Here is a 19,498-nt window from a genome sequence, read left to right as displayed (position 1 = left end):
TTTAAACAAACTTGCTCAAACATTTGCTGAAGAACCAACAGTTCATACAAGCACTTTAGGGTTATCCTAGAGTACTTGGTACTGATGTATATCAATCGCTTCCTGGTTAGATTAAGGAACTATTCATGTTACTATTCTGCATCGATTTCTTCAAGAAAAACTTCAAGATTGTCTTCACTGACTGTGCCTTCATGAGGAGATGGCTCTCCTCCACAAAGTTCTTCAAGATTAGATTCAGTGAGTCCTCACATTTGAATACTTTTTACTTCAACTTTGCATTTTCAGGATTGTTGTTCGCGAACATGATTAGATGCAAACAAATAATTACTTAATATTTTTCTCCAAAAATGAAGCTCAGTGATATGATATGGAACAATGAAGAAGTATTACAAACGACCTACATAATTCAATTCTTGCTGCAAACCAATTTTCCTCCACTAACAAACTAACCAGTAACATTTGACAAAAACATAAATTATTCAATAATAAAGTTTTGAATTTTATAGCAGCATGATTCACACATTTCAAAATCTCCCTAGACTAACTTGTAAAAAAAAAAAAAGTATTCATTACCTCCTTAAGTATCGGTTAAGTCGGTTCTTTGCTATTTGGATCAGGTTTTAACCCTAGCCAATATACGGGGTAATTTCCAGGTCAAGTCACATAAGAAAATGGCTAAAAATAATCATTAAATATTTTTAAAAAGAAAAAGAAATGATAGCATATAGAATCACAATTACATCTCAAGCTAATTCTGCCCTATGGTAGAATATATGAAACGAGCAAAAATTTATGTAGCACACAAAACACAGCTCCCAGTCCCCATCTATGATCAGCAAATTTCACTTATAGCAGAGAAGTTCTGCCAATTAGTGACTTTCCCTTACTTGTTGAAGAATAATCCCTTCCTCCTTCCCCTCTTTCTGTCCCCTGCCTGTAAAATCAAAAACAAAACAAAAAAACTTGAATATACTTGACAGAAACAAATTAAAAACCAAAAGACATAGATAAATGGCATTCATGTGCGTAAAATAAAGTAGAGCGATAAGATTGAAGATTCAAGGACAGGAAAGAATCACAACCTTGCAATTTACAGATCTTAATTGACTTCAGATCAAGGGAGCTAAAGTAATCTAATTAAACAATTCCATACTTTTTTTACAGAGGTTACCATGGAGTTCATTGCTAATAATTACGATTGGCTTAATACAGCAAGCTCAGTGATGTCGGGATTGTAACATTCTACCTTCCTCTCTAACTATTTTTTCCCTTTTTACCACTCTATCATGTTTAGGCGCCAATGCCATATTTAGGAGAAAAAAATGATTTAGAATTATTTACTATAACATGATGATTTGTGAAGGAAATAGAAGGGAAAAATGGAAAACGTCTATCCATGGCATTTATATCAATCAGCAGCACATAAAATTAAGAGAAGATTTATATACCCTTCGGATGAATAATCTCAATGTGAGCACAATGGTGTCTCTATGACTGCAAAAGAAGCAACATAAATAATCAGAAAATAATAGAAAAATGTTAAATAGACAAGAATCAGAAATAGCCCTATTACACAACCATTTGATACTTCAGAGATTAGAAGAAAAAAAAAATGCATTGTATGCAAGGTAAGCATGTTTTTGCCACTATTATCCATAACAAACAAAAGCAAGAATCAATGAACTTTGGATAACAAAGATTACAAAAATACTTAAGGACAAGAGTACAAAAGAAAAACACTAATCTTCAGATCATGACCTTTTTTTATTGCATTTAAAATTAACTGAGAAGCAAACCACAAACAAGAAGGCACAGGAGAAAGGTATTCAGGCTTCTGAAAATGAAATTCCATTTATTGACCAAGGGCACCAAACCAAATGACCACGGCCCTCAGCCCTTCTACCCACAGATTGAGAGAGAGAACCAAACTTAGACTTTTTAATGTTTTCAAAGGTGTTCAAAAATTTAAGTTTGATCAGCTTAGGCAGACTAATGAAGCCATTTTGTCAGTCAAGTCAACCCAGACTGATGCATTATAACTCAAGTATAATAGAGCACGACTGCATCCAAGATTTCCTTCCAAAAATGAAATAAAATAACATGGTTTCCTTTTAATATGAACATTTTTTGTTTAGAAGATAGATAATGAAACATAGCATAACTAGATAAGGGATCATGATTCCATTCAATGCTGTACAACTTAATTCTTTTTGACAGTCAGTTTGTGTAACAATGCAGTAGTAAGAAATAGAATACTTACCCACTAACATCTGTTGGGCTGTTCTCTGCTCTTAACAGATGTTCAGCACCAGTGGAGCCAATTATAACAAATTCTGAAATATGACCATATGGAATCATAACCTACAGAAGGAAATGCAGAAGTGGGATAAAAAAAAATTAGTCAATCACTGAAGACTAAGTCTCAAGCATTTTCATCAAAAGTAACAAGACTAAGTCTCAAGCATTTTCATCAAAGGTAACAACTTATTGTAGGAAAAAGACAAATAATTTCATCAAAAGTAACAATTTATTAATTTTCTTGGATGTGTAAATAACTTTAAAATGACAATGAAAAAGAAACGGAGGGAGTATTTTTATGATTTTTTTATATATTATAAGGAATTTTAGCATAAAAAGAAATAATAATTTGGAGAAGTTTATCTTCAAAGGCAGAAAGAAACAATTCACTGAATGATTACCAGAATCTGTATTTACTTCATTTTCCTAAACCAAACAAAAACTTTGCCACAATTCCAACTAGCCAAAATCAAAACACAGTATTTCAAAGAATAAGACATACATTGGTCGATGGAGAAAATTTTTCTGTGATTACAACTCCATTTGGTCCGCTGCATTTGATACTGTAACCTTCTTTCTTAATGGCCAATGTTGCTGGTTCCCATATATCAAGATATCCGGTCTGTAATATCAAAAGAAAAAAAATTATTATTAAACTGTTGGAAATATCTAAAGAAAACTGAAAGTAAAATAAAATTTTGACCCTATGATATTCAAAGGAACCTCATAACAAATAAGAAAACTACTTTCATTAAATTACCGAAAGAGAAACTTTATATGAAGCATGTCCGCTGTGAAAACTCTTCTCTATATGGCTCTGCATTTCAGGTTCTGAGAACAAATAACAAAAGAGAACAACTCAACAAACTATTTGAGGAACTCCAAACATTTGCAGCCCAAAAACATTAGAAAAGGGAGACCAGAGTAAACCTATATCAAATTATTAAAATCAAGAGTATGACACATCCAAGTCAAATAAGTTGGTAACTGGGAATATTAGATTAAATTGTTTTTCACTCTTCTCTTTGATTGGTATTTAATTCTCATTATATGTAATTTTTTTTTTCTGATAGTTTTTTAATTAAGTTATTTACTTTTTTTATTACTTCAGCACAATGAATTGATAAAAAATGTTAAACTATATCCCTCTACATACTTGTCTCAATTCTCAAGTACATACCAAGTTAAATAAGACAACTCACCATTTAAAATTTGTCTAACAACCTTAAAGGGCACTATATCACTACAAGAGCATAAGATGCTGTATAACGAATTAGAAAAGTAAACTTCACAGAGAACACTGGATATTTAATATATGCATTGGTGGGTTAAAACTACACCAATTTCTTTCTCAAAACAAGAATCATCCCCTTTTACATATTTTTCTACTGCATGTGACAAGTAATATGAACTTAATTTTAAAAAGGCTACAGCAGATAACCCTCATACACAACACTTTCAAATTACTGAAAAAATCACTGGAACTTGTAATCTTAAGCAGTCTATCTCACAAGTTACATGCAAGGCAGCAACAACTAAACTTCAAAAACATTAATTCCGATACAGGTACTCACCACAAGTGATCTTCTTGTTATCATTCGCAAAAACTTGCACGGGTTCCCCCTACAATAAGAAGTAATGCATGAGATTTTGTGAAAAGTAAAAATCAAGATAACCATATTCAGAAAACCAAACTTATTCTAACTCAATTTACAAAGTACACATTTAGGAATTGTGTTTATGCTTCCCCCTTTGCATCTTATGTTACTTAATAAGCATAGTGCACTACTGTTTCCTCCTTTGCAGAGGGAAACAGGGGTTCATGACAAAGAGAGCAGAAATGACAGCAAAACAGAGATGTGGTTATATGCTGCTTTTGAGGATGCAAAAGAATTTTCAATCTAATCAATTACGGTCCCAGATGCAACTGATGCCAGCATTGGTGAAAGATATTGTATGTCCTTACACAAAAATATGATGCAAGTTAAAGTTCAAAGAATACTTGCTATGATAAATAAATAGGTGCACTCACATAAAGAGATAAAATACACCCAACTCAATGTTGAAAGAAAATTTACTATGATCAACGAAGTGAAGATTAAAAGAAGCCACTCAACAACAAATACAAGTTCCAGTATATACTAATCCTCAGTTTGATCACAATGGTTAGTTTCCAAAGTACACAACACTCCTTCAAATTCATAAAAACCTTTACACACAGCTAGCTTTATGAGATGGGTTGCATACCAGGAAAAGTTCATAATCAAATAAAAGCCACATCATAAGAATTACAATCATTTTCACATACATGTAAAAGACTGCCGCTGTGGTAGGTTCAAAAACGTACCTTGCGCTTCCTGTTATCCAGAGGCTGGACTTCAATGGCAAGTAATGTGTCAACATCATCAGCACTGATAAGATAGTTTGGTTGCTTTGCCCCTATATTTTAACCAACAGCTATGATTGAGTTTATGACATAAGGATACAAGAATGAGAGGAAAAAAGCTCAAACAGAAGCATAAAAAGACCTTCAATATAATTAAAGGAACCATCATCCAGGTGCCGAATCCACTGTAAGTACAACAAGGAACAAAAAAAAATAAAGTTAAATGATTGGAAGAGATATCCACATTGATACCATACAGCAAAAAACTATAAAGAAATAAAGTAACAAGTTCCAAATTATATACGTAAAATGCACCTCAAAGTTACAACTAGTGGTTCCGTGGATGGAGTATCCACATGCCTGAAGTTCCCTTCCTGGAAAGGGATCTCCTGAAATTTGAAGGCCCTCTATAGCTGGTAATGGATCATCATCTGCAGCTGCAGAGTGACATGTTTGCTGAAGTTATGTGTTATAGATAAAAGGAGTAGAGCAATAGTATAAGTTTAAATAGTATTGATAAATAACTTGACAGTAATTTGATACAAAAGATTAAACATGAATCCCAGAGACAGACTCAATCCTAAATAAATATGGAAAGCATAAAACAAATAAGGGAAATGTTAATGAGTGCCCCCGGGGCACTCTTTAAAACATGTCTAATCAATGCATTGGAAATCGAAATATTTGACTTTTTTATAAATTAATTTCTTCTTTTGGAATCCTTAAAGAGTGCTCCGGGGGCACTCGTTAACAAGACCCAACAAATAATACTAATAATTAAAATGAAACTAATCCTAAGAGATGATCTACGATACTCTAAGATTACAAACTGATCCTAGAAAGTAAACTAAGATGCTCTAATATTATATCAAATATATTATAAGATATTTACTTATATCTTAACAATGCTCAACTTAGTTTAGCCAACAGCAAAGCTTCAAATATTTAGTAAACCTTTAAAAGAAAATAAGGGCCCACTTGTTTAAGCTTAAAAAATGCTTGTATAGTCCAGCTTTGTCTGGAGCTCTTTCTGCAAACTATTATTTTAGCTTCCAAAAAAAGCATAAAAACAACTTTTTTGAGGTTTTTGCTTTTATAAAAAATAAAAACAAACTGACACTATAGTTTTATGAACAAATTAAAAGTGTTTTGGCAAAGAAAAAACAAACAAACCATAATTCTAACCTTCAGAAAACGAAGAAGAAGGTTCTTCGAGAACTGGTGGTAAATAAGGAGAATATGAGGAACTGGGATCATCAACAGTAGTATTATAAGGAGGGTTGTCAGAACTCCAGTTAGCAGGTGTCTCTCTCTCGCTATGGTCCCCATCACCCTCTGGATCATCCACTTCATTGTTGCTGACAGGGTCACGAAATTTGACTTGTTTGTTAGACATCTCTCCATAGTATTCATGCGGAGTGTCACCCTGAGTAACTACCTGGTGATTGGGTACATCATGGGCTAAAGAATTCCTGCAAAATGACCAATATATTTGAGCAAACATGCCATTATCTAAATCCCAAAGAAAGTCTACTATCTATCATCACTACTCTACCATTGCTAGATGAAGTACAACAAAACTCGATATGAGGAACTAATGACATAGCAGGTAGATTGAGGGAAATCATACCAATTAGCACTTGTTCATTCATGAAAAGACACGCACACTAATGAATTACATCCCTTCTCAATTTGTAATATATAAAAACCAAGAGAATTTATATTTTTTTGAAAAACTTAAACAACAAGCTACAACAACAACAACAACCAAGCCTTATCCCACTAAGTGGGGTCGGCTACATAGATCAAATTACACCATAATGTTTTATTATAAACCATATTTGGATCCAACTCATTAATCTCTATCTTTCCCAATAGGTCAAAGTATATAAAATAATATTTAGTCCAACCAAAGAGCTACTAGTTGCTATGAGAGACCACTTTCTTTTACTATTCGGTTAACATTTGAAGGCCCGTATTGGTCCAACCAAAGAACTAGCCCATTAGGTTATTTGTAACCCTAAAATTTATGTAACAACCGCGACACACCAACACACTGCCGCAGCCATATTCTTCCTCGACACTCTTCTCAGTTCACTAACAAAACCTCCATTGAAGCTCTCGAAGAACTCAGATCTGGCCGGAAAACACATCTTTATGCTCAGAAAATGCAGATCTTGCCAGAAAGAGTAACAAAACTCTCCTTGCTTGACAATTTCCTTCATCTTCTTCATCGCAAGTTTTGACTTTTCTCCATTTATTTTTCCACATCTGCATAATGCCGCCAAGAGCACGAAACACTACGCTTTTCCCTCCATGATGGCGGCCTTCGCAGCCGCTACTCCCTTCTGCGACGCTACAAGGGGTATTGGGGGAGGTCCACTCCGATCCGCTTTGCCGCGATAGCAGCGCTACAGACTGCTATTGACAACAGAGATAAATATGGTAACTCAATCCAGCCTGAATTCATTCCATCTATATCAGAATACCCAAGCAATTACTATTTACAACAATATTCCTACTTAAGCATCGATTGCAATTGGAAGTCAGTAACATTGGGAAGTGAGTTACCAAACTCTACATGGAAGACTCCACAAAAGTTAATGTTCATATCATGGCCAACTTGGAACATGGATACTACTATTGCTATGACAACATTGTGAAGCATTATATGTTGGAAATTGGCAACGTTAAAGAGGTAACATTAACCTTAAATTTCCTACTCTATTGTCTATAACTGACAGGGCATCTAATTGTACTTATCACCATGGATGCCAAGTGCAAACCATGTTTCCTTTTTAAGACAGTAATTTCAAAAACAAAAGGAAATATAGTCAACCTAATTATTCATTGATGGCAATGACATTAATATAATTAGGTTAGATAATCATGCGGCAGTAAAAAATGCATATCACATTAAGCAACAGATTATAGAGACGAGGCCACATTTTTAATAATATTATTCCCCATCTGTTAAGAATAGTGCCAAACAGACTGCCTAACAAGAATAGCTTATTCATTTGAGTCTAACGGAAGGGAACAACATTGCATGCATTCAGGACCACTTTAACTAAGATTTCATGAAAACAGAACCCACCAATACATTCAGTTCAGAGTAGCAGTCTTCATTTGATCAGGCTCACCTGCTTCCAAGAGGTGAATATCTCCCCAAGTCATCAGCATCAACATTCGCTGCCAGCCCACCACCTATGCCACTCTGGTAGCGACCCATCACATCCCAACCAGTGCCTGCCTGAGGATCAACAGGGGCCTGAGTCATAACTTGAGAGTACCTATGCTGAGGTACCAGTTCAAGACTATTTTTATTCTGATAAAAAAAAAAAAAATACAATATTTAGAATTTGATTTAAGCATAACAATGAAAAGTGACAAGTTGATGGAGTAAGCGTACCGAAGTTGCCAAAGGTGCACCAATGGAGTTCAATGGTGATTGTGTAGCAACATTTGTATGATTCATATCTGAACGCCAAGGTGTCATTTGATACTGTGACTCCTTTAGCTTCGACTGTAACACAGCAATAAAGAACAGATATAATTAATAAAACCGATTCCACTAGCAAAAATGGAAATATAAACTTCCAATATTTTGGCAGTAGCTAGCAAGTTAAACTTCAGCACTAATTCCTTTGAATAATAGACATCAATTTGTATTAATGTAAATGCAAAGAGACCATCCATGTATCTGACGAACGTACCTCAGTGCGATAAAGTTTTTCTTGCAAATGTTTAAACAAAACCTGCCAAAAGCAGAAATAACTGTGAATTCAAGATGGGCGAGGTCCTATATTTTGGATGTAAACAGAGGGACAGGTTTCAGTATTACTAAAATGACCTTTTATACAGAGAAAATTACACTTTTCCATGTCAAAATTGTTGAAGTTGTAGGGTTATAGATGACATGAGGAAGAGAAAGAATGAAAACTTTGAATTTTGATAATGGTTTGATTATTCAAAAAGACAGGACAGATTCTTCGTTATAAAAAGTAAATAACAGCAGAATACTAATCATATTTCTATATATAAAAATAAAAAATAAACCATGAAATATAACAAAAAATGGAAGTCAATCCTACGAAATAATATAAGATTCAAAATTACTATCACTATACAACCAAAATATTACAAGATATATTTTCTATAACAGATATCAACCAACTGCTTGAGCAAAGGTGGAGTCAAAATCAATGTTGTCAAAACCTGACCGTCCGGTTCAACCGGTAACCGGCCAGTCTGCCGTTTGGTTCAACCACAGTCGGTCCTTAGTCTGTTAGAACCAGATCGAACAAGGTTGAACCCAATTGAACCGTGTGGTTGGTTCAGCCGGGGGTTTTATTTTTTATTTTTTTGTGTAGAAAATATCTTTTTAATACAACTTATTATATTTATTTATTAGTCACTCAGTTCAACCATATGGTTTGATTGAGCCAATAAAATTGTGACATGAGGTTTCACGTGTTCAATATCTGGTCAAGTTTTCGAAACGTTGGTCAAATTTCAAATATTTTACATCCCACCACAATCGAAGATAGAGGAAACAAATATTTTCCATAATTTATTCATTACATTTAAGATTCCCGTTTCAATGGAGAAGATTGAAACAAATAACTCCAAGCCAATAAATACACGCATATCTCCGTGTAAGATGCTAATCTAAAATTAAAGGACATGTCAAGATATCAGCAGGGGGAAAAGCTTTCATCCTATATTGGCACTTGTATTGTGTCTGTGCATCATAGATGCCATGTGTGTAAAAAGCATATAACACAAGCACCTTCACAAATATCTTAATAGTTGAGCAAATCACAATCCCAATATCCCACAATGATGGTGTTTTTTTCCTATAGAGTGAGTTAGGCTCCGTTATATCAAAGGTTTAACCAAGCTAATTAAATGGAATATTGAATGTAAGTAGTGGTACTCTGGAAACAGAGTATGGAAATACAATATTAATACTGAAAATGGACACTAGATTGCAGAGATGGAAAACCAAACGGATAATACCAATAGAAAACCCCTTCTCTGAGGAAGAAGAAGAGCCAACTTCTCCACTAAGCCTAGCCCAATGTTCCCTTCACTGTTTTCCTCCCTGTCCTCTCTATTACACCCTCCACCACCCCCAATTCTTATATTTAGCCTTCTCTGTCGTTTCCTAACTCTAAAATTTTCTCAACCATTCACTCGCTGTCACTTGTCCCGTTCTGTTAATTGCCCCATTATGGGTGGACAGTTTCAATATTTCCCATCCTATCCTCCTAAAAATTATGGATCCAACATAACGTTTGTCAAATGAAAATAAATTTGAAACTTGGTTATAAATTACACTCCACTACCCTTTTGTTGATTTAACATAGTTAAGAAAATCAAGAAAAAAATTCACCAGTCATTAATATTACCTTTTTTTATTGCAAAGAGGGCCAAAGCCCACCAGCTATTAACATTACTGCTGACCACTATATTAAAAAAAATTAAGACAGTCAATTATTTATCACAAAACCAGTTCGCCTTGAAAAACTAACACCGTATCTCAGTAGTGGCGGAGCATCTCTATGGCAGAAGGGGCCATGGCTCCCCCAAATAACTTATTACATATGGACATATGAAATAACTATTTCAAGTGGCGTAGTGGGCTCCAGCAGTCTTTGGGCTTGATTTTTCGGTGCCTAAGTTGACTTCTCTCCTGATTCTACATCTGCCGTCAGTTATTGGTTTCAGGCCACATGTACCTAGGTTCCAATTCAAACAACCCTTACCTCTTCTACATGGTCTACGTCTGCCGCTAGTTATCAGTTTTGAGCCACCAACGTAACTAGGTTCCTGTTTTGGTTTAAAACATTTTGAACTTTTTATTTACTCTACATGTTTTATGTTATGTTCTCCAAGAGATTTACCAATTTATTTCATATTTCTGATTCAGAATTCCTATTCTATTTTATTGCTCGAAAATTCTATATTACAATGACAATCAATGGTCTTCATGTCTTGCATTTTCAATTTTCCAAATCAATTGTCTTCTTTTATTCATATATATAATCATATTAAAAAAGAACAAACAGTACAATAAAATATATAAAAAAAAAAGTGTTAAACCAACCCCTTATCCGTGAACATTAGAAAGGTAGCCCATAGGTCTAAAATGAATGGTCTGAACCAATTAGGCATTTATTATGTTATTAGGCAGTAGTTATAATATTATTAGGCAGCAATTATGTTATTAGACAGTTATTAAATAAATAGGGAAACTGAAGGAAGCGTTAGTGGCCAATTAATTGGGACTATTTATTGGCGGGAAGAGACTAAGCTCTTGAATTCTTCGATGGGAGAGACCGAACTCTCAAATTTTTTTATAGGAATTACCTTGCAACCACATACTATCTCTTTCCTTAATTTCAATGTTATTTCCTATTGTCTTTTATTGCAAAAGAATTCGTCATCTGTTCTTTGACAGCATTCCAGATATTGTTGCAATTAAAATTGTTGTTTTCTTCTAAATTTATCAATATAGATACCAGTTTCTATCAAAAAGCAGCGCTGGAATGTTGCAGTTTGATATTGGTTAACAATTCCAGAGAGCCGAGTCAGTGGCTAGAAAGGGAGAAGGTCAGGCTGTCCTGTATGTATCAGTTTGACGTTTCAGCCCTCACATGTGTGTAAACAACAGGCGTTTTTAGCCTCAAACAACAAATACATAGGATTTCTGATGAAAAACCATGGAAAATTTAAAAAATAAACCACCGCCCAGAGGATTCAATAAATCACAAAACAGGACAGATAAATTGAGGGTTTTCCTCAACAATAACAGTGGGGGTATTGGCCGTGATTTTCGGGATGGCGGCTGCTGCAATTTTAAAGATGCTCTAAAAATGTGAAACAATAGTTGTCTGGTGCCACTCTGCGGTGCTCGTCCGCAACAGTGGACTATTACCGTTTCCTCTTCAAACACCCGAGAGAGAGAGAGAGAGATGAAAGTTCTCAAATACATCCAGGCATCAAATTTTAGGTTATACTTGAACTTGAAAGCACTTAGGCGAAGAGTTACAGCACTATTTATTTATTTAAAAAAAAGGGAACAGGTTAAGACTGACCTTGACATTGCTAACAATGGACTGGGCATCAGGAACAGGTGGCTGCAGGGAGTATTCTGCAAGAAGAGGCAGCAGCGATGAAACAAATGTTGACCTTTCTTGCTGTGCATCCTGACAAGAAAAAGAGAAGGTTAAAAACTTGAAAATTTTATTATGAAACACACAGCAAAACAAGGTACTACCCGTGGATGTGGATGTGGATATATCTTGAAAAATGTTAAGTGAAAACAGCAAAAATATCTTGGAAATCAACATAAACCACGCCAATAACAAGAAGAAACAGGTACAAAAACTAACCTGTAATGCATAGGTAAGACGTATATTTTCTTCAATTATGTCTTGTCGGTATGATAAAGCCTTTGATGCGGCATCTACAAGGTCTTGTTGTTGTTGATCAAAGGCCTGGCAGCAACATTACAAATTTTAAACAAGCACAATCTCAAATCACAAATAGGGAAGGGGAAAAAACAATGATGCTTAAGGAATTTCAGGAGGACTTCAAAAATTTCATGCATACCAGACGCATATATGCTATGCGCTTTTCCAAGACATACTTTTCATTGCGTATTTGTGATTCCTATCATGGAAAAAACATTGGTCACCACAATAGACATCAAGATAGAAGATAATCAAAAGATCTATGCATCGCCACTAAAAAACATAATTACATCTTTACCTTAGCAGAATAATCTGCTAGATGTTTCCTTAATAGAATGATCTCTTCTTCGTGTTCCCGGGCCTTAATGGCCAGATCCTAAATAGATACGCATATGCCTCAATAAATATCAAGCTCTGGTTTAAGATGAAAATTTAGAACTGAAGGTGGTACCTGCTTCAGTAAGGAATTAGAATTATTTGTTTCGGGCATTGCCATCAAGCCTTGCCGGGGTGAACTAAATCGAGAATCATGATCTCCTTCTGGTAGATGCCTACACAAAGACAGGTTTCTAAGATTACACAAATCCTTCTTCAAAACTACTTTTATATAGAATGAATAATAACATCACATTATAGCTCTGGCATTATAATTATATCGCGTACATGCTTGGAGAGATTGACCTCATAAATGGTGAAGACAACTGAGAGTGGCCAACATTATCCACAGGCAGCTGATCATTTGGATGTACTCTCAGTGTTCCATTTATTTGACTATTCTCAAAATGATTGCCTGCATAATTTTGACATCAATTATTGTTGAGCAACTAGTTTTACCAGTTAGATCGCCTAAATAATAGGCCCTTGTAGCATTGAGCATACATAATCAAAATTACCTGATGATGGAAATGACTGACGAGCTTCATAAGTTCCATGACCCGGTTCCTTCCACGGAGCAACTGGACTTGATTTTTTATCCAGTGGTTCATATAACCTCTGTCAAAACGTGTAAAGTAAAATTGTACAATTAGATTTTACTAGTTTTCTTTTAAATTAGTTTTTAAGAGCAAATTACTATACTACCTTAGGTTGTCGATCCCAGACAGTGGCATGGAGCAGCCAACCCCAAAACTGGGGTGGCAGTATAGCATGTAGAGAAACGCTAGCAACACACATTTTAACACGCACTTTTCAACACACTCTCTTTGATTGGTTAAAATTCACATGGGTCCCCCCAAATTATATGGGTCCCACATGATTTGGTGGGACCCATGTGAATTTTAACCAATCAAAGAGAGTTTGTTGAAAAATGTGTGTTGCTAGCATTCCTCATAGCATGTAATAGAACTACGCTATTTAAATTCTAATAATTTATCTTTATTGAATAATTAATACTTCAAATTATTAAGAATAAATAATAGTTAATCATTGTTTTCTTTCTTTCTTTTCTTCTTTTTTTTGGATGAAAATCAGTGTTTTCAAATAGCGTCACTATAATGCTGTAGCATAGCCAAGGGCGAAGGTTGGGTCATTTATTCAAGGGGGGCAAATAAATATTATGTCATTTTAGTTCCATCAAACATTGAGAAGCAAGGTAAAACTAGTTTTGCAAATGTGGTTAATAACTGTATTCAACTCCGTACAGATGCATTTACGTCAGTTTTATTCAAATATTCAGTGTGCAAATGAAAAAAGAAAAAAAGAAAAAAAACAGAGAGAGATCCATCAGGAGTCGATACTAAGACTATCACTTGCAACAGTAAAGTTTAACCGCTGCGCCACAAGGAATTATATACCTTATAATGGCAAAGCTGATATATATGTACATATACCTATTTAAGAAAACATTTGGGGGAGCCGAGGCTCCCACCTAACATTGAAAATATCATCCACTAAGCATAGTGGAATTTAAACATATAGTTATTGTTCAGCAATACACTATTTAGTACAAACTACAAAGTGTTGTCGTATAGCAAAATCTGAACAAGTCACTATTGTCGGTGATCCAGGATTGACAATAATGTAATTATTACCATATATATAAATATTTATTTCATATCATTGTTATTATTATTATATATTTTTATTCAGTTAAAAAAATATCAGTCGAATGATCAGTTAAAACTTAGGACTTGAGACTTTCTTATTATTCAAAAGAATTATAGACTTGTTCTGCTAAAAGAAAAAGAGTTCAAACTTATCACTTTCATAGATGCCTGTGATTCACGTCAGCCTATGATTGGGGGGTCAAACAAAACAATAACTCCATTATATCATTTCATAAAGACACCCCTGTAATTTATCTTAACTAACAAAATCCCTAGAATCCGTCAACACAAGTCACAGCAGCCGCAGTACCTAAGTTGCAATAGTCAACAGCGCCGTTTTTCATTATTCACTTATTCCCACTGTATACTCTTCTACTGTTTGTGATTCTTCACACCTTCCTTCTCTTTCTTCCTCCTCCTACGATGGTTAGAAGGAAAGACCAGGTTTCCCTTATTTTAGGGTTTTTCAGAAAACAACATGTTGTAGTGCCACCATGCGCTCCGTGCACATATTGGACCGCAATTTTGGGCCAGGAAAAGGTCTTCTCAGGCTGCAACGTACCGAGGAGCACAATGGCGGCAACCCCCAACTCCACAATAGTGGCGCTATTGTCTGCTATTAACATCCCAGATACTCCTTTTTACTTTTACCATATCCTTACTCTCAAATAATATTTCATCTTCGATAAACAGAATTACATTTTCCATATGTCATAAATCATGGGAGACGATAAAATGTTCATCAGAATGAATGGGTATAACGTTTAAGTTTCAAAAACCAAAGTTTAGGAAAATATTGCTCCATGGAGCAGAATCTTCATTCTGAGATAAAGTGTATAATTTAGAATTTGTATCTGCTTAATGCCATCCCTGCATAATGCTTGGAAATAAATACTTCTTCAAATACAAGAATTATTTTGTCGTAACAGTTTCAGTCCCTTGAACCAAACAATTTTTGTCAAAACCACACTATTGCCAAGTAGGTCTACAAGAGTTAACATCTCAAGTCCACACAGGCTCCAAAAAATCACCATGGCCTATCTTTGGTCACACTAGCGAAATGATAAGGATTTAGGAGATACCAGACATAACATAATATTCTAGACAGGCTGATGAAATGTAAAAATTCCTCAGAGTAGATGTTAATTTTTTATTCGAAAACACCAATCAAACTCAAAGGAAAGTTCTACAAAAAAAATAGCAAGACCAGCATTTGCAAAACTTTAGGGGAGAAGACCAATAAGAGCATAATGAAAGGTTCAGTGTAGACGAGAACGTCAATGTGGATTGATGGATGAGTGGACATAGAAGAAAAGATAAGAGAAGAAACAAATGTATGTGAGAGAATATTCCCACTTTTTCTCAAATAGGTTAGGCACATCATTGAACTATATATCCTATAGTGCTTGGCTCCATTGAAGGCTTTTTCCCTTTGTTGTTTATCTTCTCTCTTTTTTATGCTAAGGGGACCAATAATCCTCGAAAATCTATGTTATGATCTTCTCTGAGTTAACAAATTGTTTAGTATTTATTTATTACAAACAATGTGCATACACGTGTATACAACCTTTGCGCTACTCTCATGTTCCCAGCCCCATTTTCAAATATTAGTAGTCTAAGATTGTCCTAGAATCTAGATCATGATTATGTAGAAACCAAACAACGTAACCCCTACCTTAGCAAAAGAATAGAGAATCGTAAAAGGGAAAAGAACATAGCAATGATCAAATGTATAAAAAGTTTACATATTTTAAAATCGAAAATATCAAATACATTAAATTGGGCAGGGACCATTATAGAACTTACATATTTTTCCAGTTCCTGAATTTTACCCAGAAGCTCGGACCTAAGCCGGTTATTCTCTTCTACCTGTCAAAAGCAACATATTGCATCCTTATTATATGACAGGAAAGAAACCGCCGTTGGACTAGAAAGTGAACCGCCAATTGCAACTGTGTGGATGGTAATGTTTTTGCTCAAGAACATCAATTAAACAATCAAGCACCAACTCCGACAGACACCATACACAACATGGCCACGTCGACACTACTAATGTAAAAACATAGGACACTAACACTGTTGCATATGCATTTGTTTATTTATTATAATTAAATCAAATATTAATATTATTTATAAAAGATCTAAATTGATGATCAACATATATACGCATAGAAATTGAGCAATTTATTTCATTAAAACAATTCTAAAACAACATTCGACGGCATCTGACCTTTATTTATCTATCTAAAAATGATGCAATCTAATTAAATGTATTTAACCCCTCGTTGATCAGCATTGCTTCGACACATCTTTAACCCTCTTAAATGTGTCGAAGTAGTACGTTGGGGTCTGAGTTGTCCAACTCCTGACATACGAGTGTCATACGGGTGTCAGACACTTATCCAAGGAGTATCAAAGTAAAGAAAAATTACAAATTACAAAATTAAATACAAATCAGGATACTTGTCTGAGTTTTTTGACACGTGTCGTACCAGTTTTAGACCTAGAGGTGTCTGTGCTTCATTAACCTATCGATAAAGGAGGTAAACCAAATCCTACTAACTATCTCTACTAATAAAGGTTCCTATAACTACCAAATATCTCATTGACCCAAAAAAATATCCCATTGCCCCAAATTGAAGTACAAAAGTAAGTTTCCAATCCAATTTCAAACCTAAAACTAATAAATTCACCAAGCTAACGCCACGTCACGAATCAAATCATATCATATTAAATAACCAATGATCAAAACAATGAAAAACTTATCTGAGTTCTTTGACACGTGCCGTACCAGTTTTAAACCAAGAGGTGTCTGTGTTTCATTAACCCATCGATAAAGCAGGTAAACCAAATCCTACTCACTATCTCTACTAATAAAGGTTCCTATAACTTCCAAATATCTCATTGACCCAAATTCAAGTACAAGAGTAAATTTTCTATCCAATTTACAAACTAAATAAACATAACTGATACATTCTCCAAGCTAGCGTCGCATGACGTAAGCCATGATCAAAAAAACATCCCATTGCCCCAAATTGAAGTACAGAAGTACGTTTCCAATCCAATTTCAAACCTAAAACTAATAAATTCACCGAGCTAACGCCACGTCAGGGAACAAATCATATCATATTAAATAACCAATGATCAAAACAAAACTATGAAAAACTTCAAAAACATAAAGCAATACACATTAATTAATCATATCTCATACAACGTAAACCAATAACAGCTAAAATGGAACATCATTGTTTGAAACCAAAGGTAAAGTACCTGTTGCTTAATGGTGGCTTCAGCAGCTTCAACAGCTTTCATAACCTGAAACAAGTTATCATTATTGGTGTTGTTGTTATCAGGTTGATGATCATCATGCACATGTTGTTGTGTTTGTTGTTGTTGACCGTTCTGATTGTTAATACCCAATCCTGAAAATTTGTCAGCCAATTTCCCATCGTAACCATTCTCCATAACCCTTTTTCTCTAATCAAATCCACTCCCCTCAAAAATCAAAATCAAAAAATCCCAAAATCCCAAATCAATCAAAAACTAAATATCATAGCAAAAAGGTTCAAACTTTAATCTTCATAGTAGCTCCCAGAAACTACTGAACACTCTTTCATCGTCGATTTCAACACTCGTAAACACCAATCAAGCTGAAATCGGTGCAGATGGAATTAATCGATTGGAGAGTGGGGATTGAAGGGGTGAGGAAATCGAATTGGATATTGAATTTGGAGGAAATGGAAGAATTTGAAACCCTAATTTGAAAGAGAAAGAGGTTTTGAGGAAGAGAGCGATGAATGAATGTGAAAATTACGCACAAAACAAGAACAAGACAAAGAAGAGAAATGTGAGAGTTGTGTTGTGTTGTGAGTGTGGTGTGTGTCTCTCTTTGATCTTATGATATTCATTCATTCATAGGATCTAGTTGGCATTGTCTTATTTTTACAACTATAAATAAATCATCTTTTTCTATATAGATAATAAAAATAAATGAATTAGATAGATATCATCTACGACGATCGAAATTAATTATTTGAATCGAATAAATCGTAATAGGTAACAAAAAGCTATCATCGTCATTTTATAATGACTAGTCTTTATTATCTTTATTGAATATTTTTTGGCGCGCAAAGTGGGTTTTGAAAAAATTAATATGATCAATCATAATCGTAAAATTATAAAACTATTTGATTTTAACCATAATTATTTACAAAGTCACGCGTTTGAATGATTGTGAGTTGTTGTATGTGTTAATCTTTTTACACGGTCAATATATTAGTTAAATTAAAAATAAATAAAATAGTGAAACACTTTTTTTTATTGGGAGCATCTTTTTTGGTCGTATTTTCTATATCCTAGAACTGTGAAGCTCCGATACTTCAAAATGGATGACGTATTGTATCCCCTGCGTATCATGCACTGGTATCTGCCTGATACTTCCTGATACGTATCAGGAGAGTATCCGAAGATTAAATTTTATTTTTAAAAATAATAATTATCCAATATTTCCTAATTAATGTTAACTAAAATAACTTAACTCTCGACCTTGATAATTAAATAACTTAACTCTCGAGTATAGTGCTTCTTTTTTGGATCGATATAGTATAACACTAACAATGTTTCTTTGGGATATAGTATAGTACTTATGGTGTTCTTTTTGAGATATATTGTGTATGTAATTGACTAATCACCACTCTCTTAATCGTCAATATTATTTATATTTATGTTGATGTGCTAAGAGCCTATGATTGTTTCTTTTGTTCGTTAATATATTTGCATATTAAAAAAAATGGTTATAATTATATTATATATTTAATTAATAATTTTTTATTAACGTATGACAGCCGTATCGTATCTTGATTTTTAAAAATTTTCCATATCAATGTATCGGTGCAGTATCGTATCCGTATCATATCTCGTATCCGAGCTTCACAGTCTTAGAAAAACAAATCTGAAAGTATAGTTTAAAAAAAAAAATGGAAAAATATAAGTTTTTGTATTGAAATATAGGCAAAAGGAAAAAGTGTTTTTCTAGAAGTGTGCTTTTAAAGTGAATGTGACAATGAGAAAAGAAACTCTCTTTTTTAGTTGTTTTCTTTTAACCAATTAATTAAGGTTGCGATGTTTTACTATTGTTCGACGATGCTAGGATAATCTTTTTCATTCTCGAAAAGGAAAAAAAAAAAATATGGTAATCTAAAGTTTGGTCGGATATTAACAACAATTTGGTTAATAATTATACTTCCTCTTATCCTTTTTATAACAATCTACTTCCTTCAAAAAACAAA

General features: G+C 34.2%; 1 protein-coding gene across 1 annotated transcript; it reads right to left on the bottom strand.

Annotated features, from left to right (window-relative positions):
* Window positions 1-475: 475 nt before the first annotated feature.
* On the bottom strand, window positions 476-18,105 carry LOC25484522 (uncharacterized). The gene is made up of 22 exons (XM_013613367.3): window positions 17,481-18,105; window positions 16,017-16,079; window positions 13,059-13,158; window positions 12,829-12,955; window positions 12,617-12,716; window positions 12,464-12,541; window positions 12,305-12,364; window positions 12,085-12,189; window positions 11,788-11,898; window positions 8,401-8,442; window positions 8,097-8,210; window positions 7,828-8,012; window positions 5,870-6,156; window positions 5,000-5,121; window positions 4,827-4,869; window positions 4,646-4,737; window positions 3,873-3,921; window positions 3,059-3,129; window positions 2,801-2,920; window positions 2,261-2,361; window positions 1,449-1,494; window positions 476-934 (listed from the first exon to the last, which is right to left on the bottom strand). The coding sequence occupies exons 1-22, from the start codon at window positions 17,673-17,675 to the stop codon at window positions 884-886; spliced, it is 2,262 nt and encodes a 753-aa protein (XP_013468821.1). The 5' UTR covers window positions 17,676-18,105; the 3' UTR covers window positions 476-883.
* Between the last annotated feature and the right edge of the window lie 1,393 nt (window positions 18,106-19,498).

The sequence above is a fragment of the Medicago truncatula genome, chromosome 1 (genome assembly GCF_003473485.1).
Source record: "Medicago truncatula cultivar Jemalong A17 chromosome 1, MtrunA17r5.0-ANR, whole genome shotgun sequence".
In the NCBI taxonomy this organism is placed as follows: Eukaryota; Viridiplantae; Streptophyta; class Magnoliopsida; order Fabales; family Fabaceae; genus Medicago; species Medicago truncatula.
The sequence above is the reverse complement of the archived record's forward strand: the minus strand, read 5'-3'. Positions and strand labels throughout refer to the sequence as shown.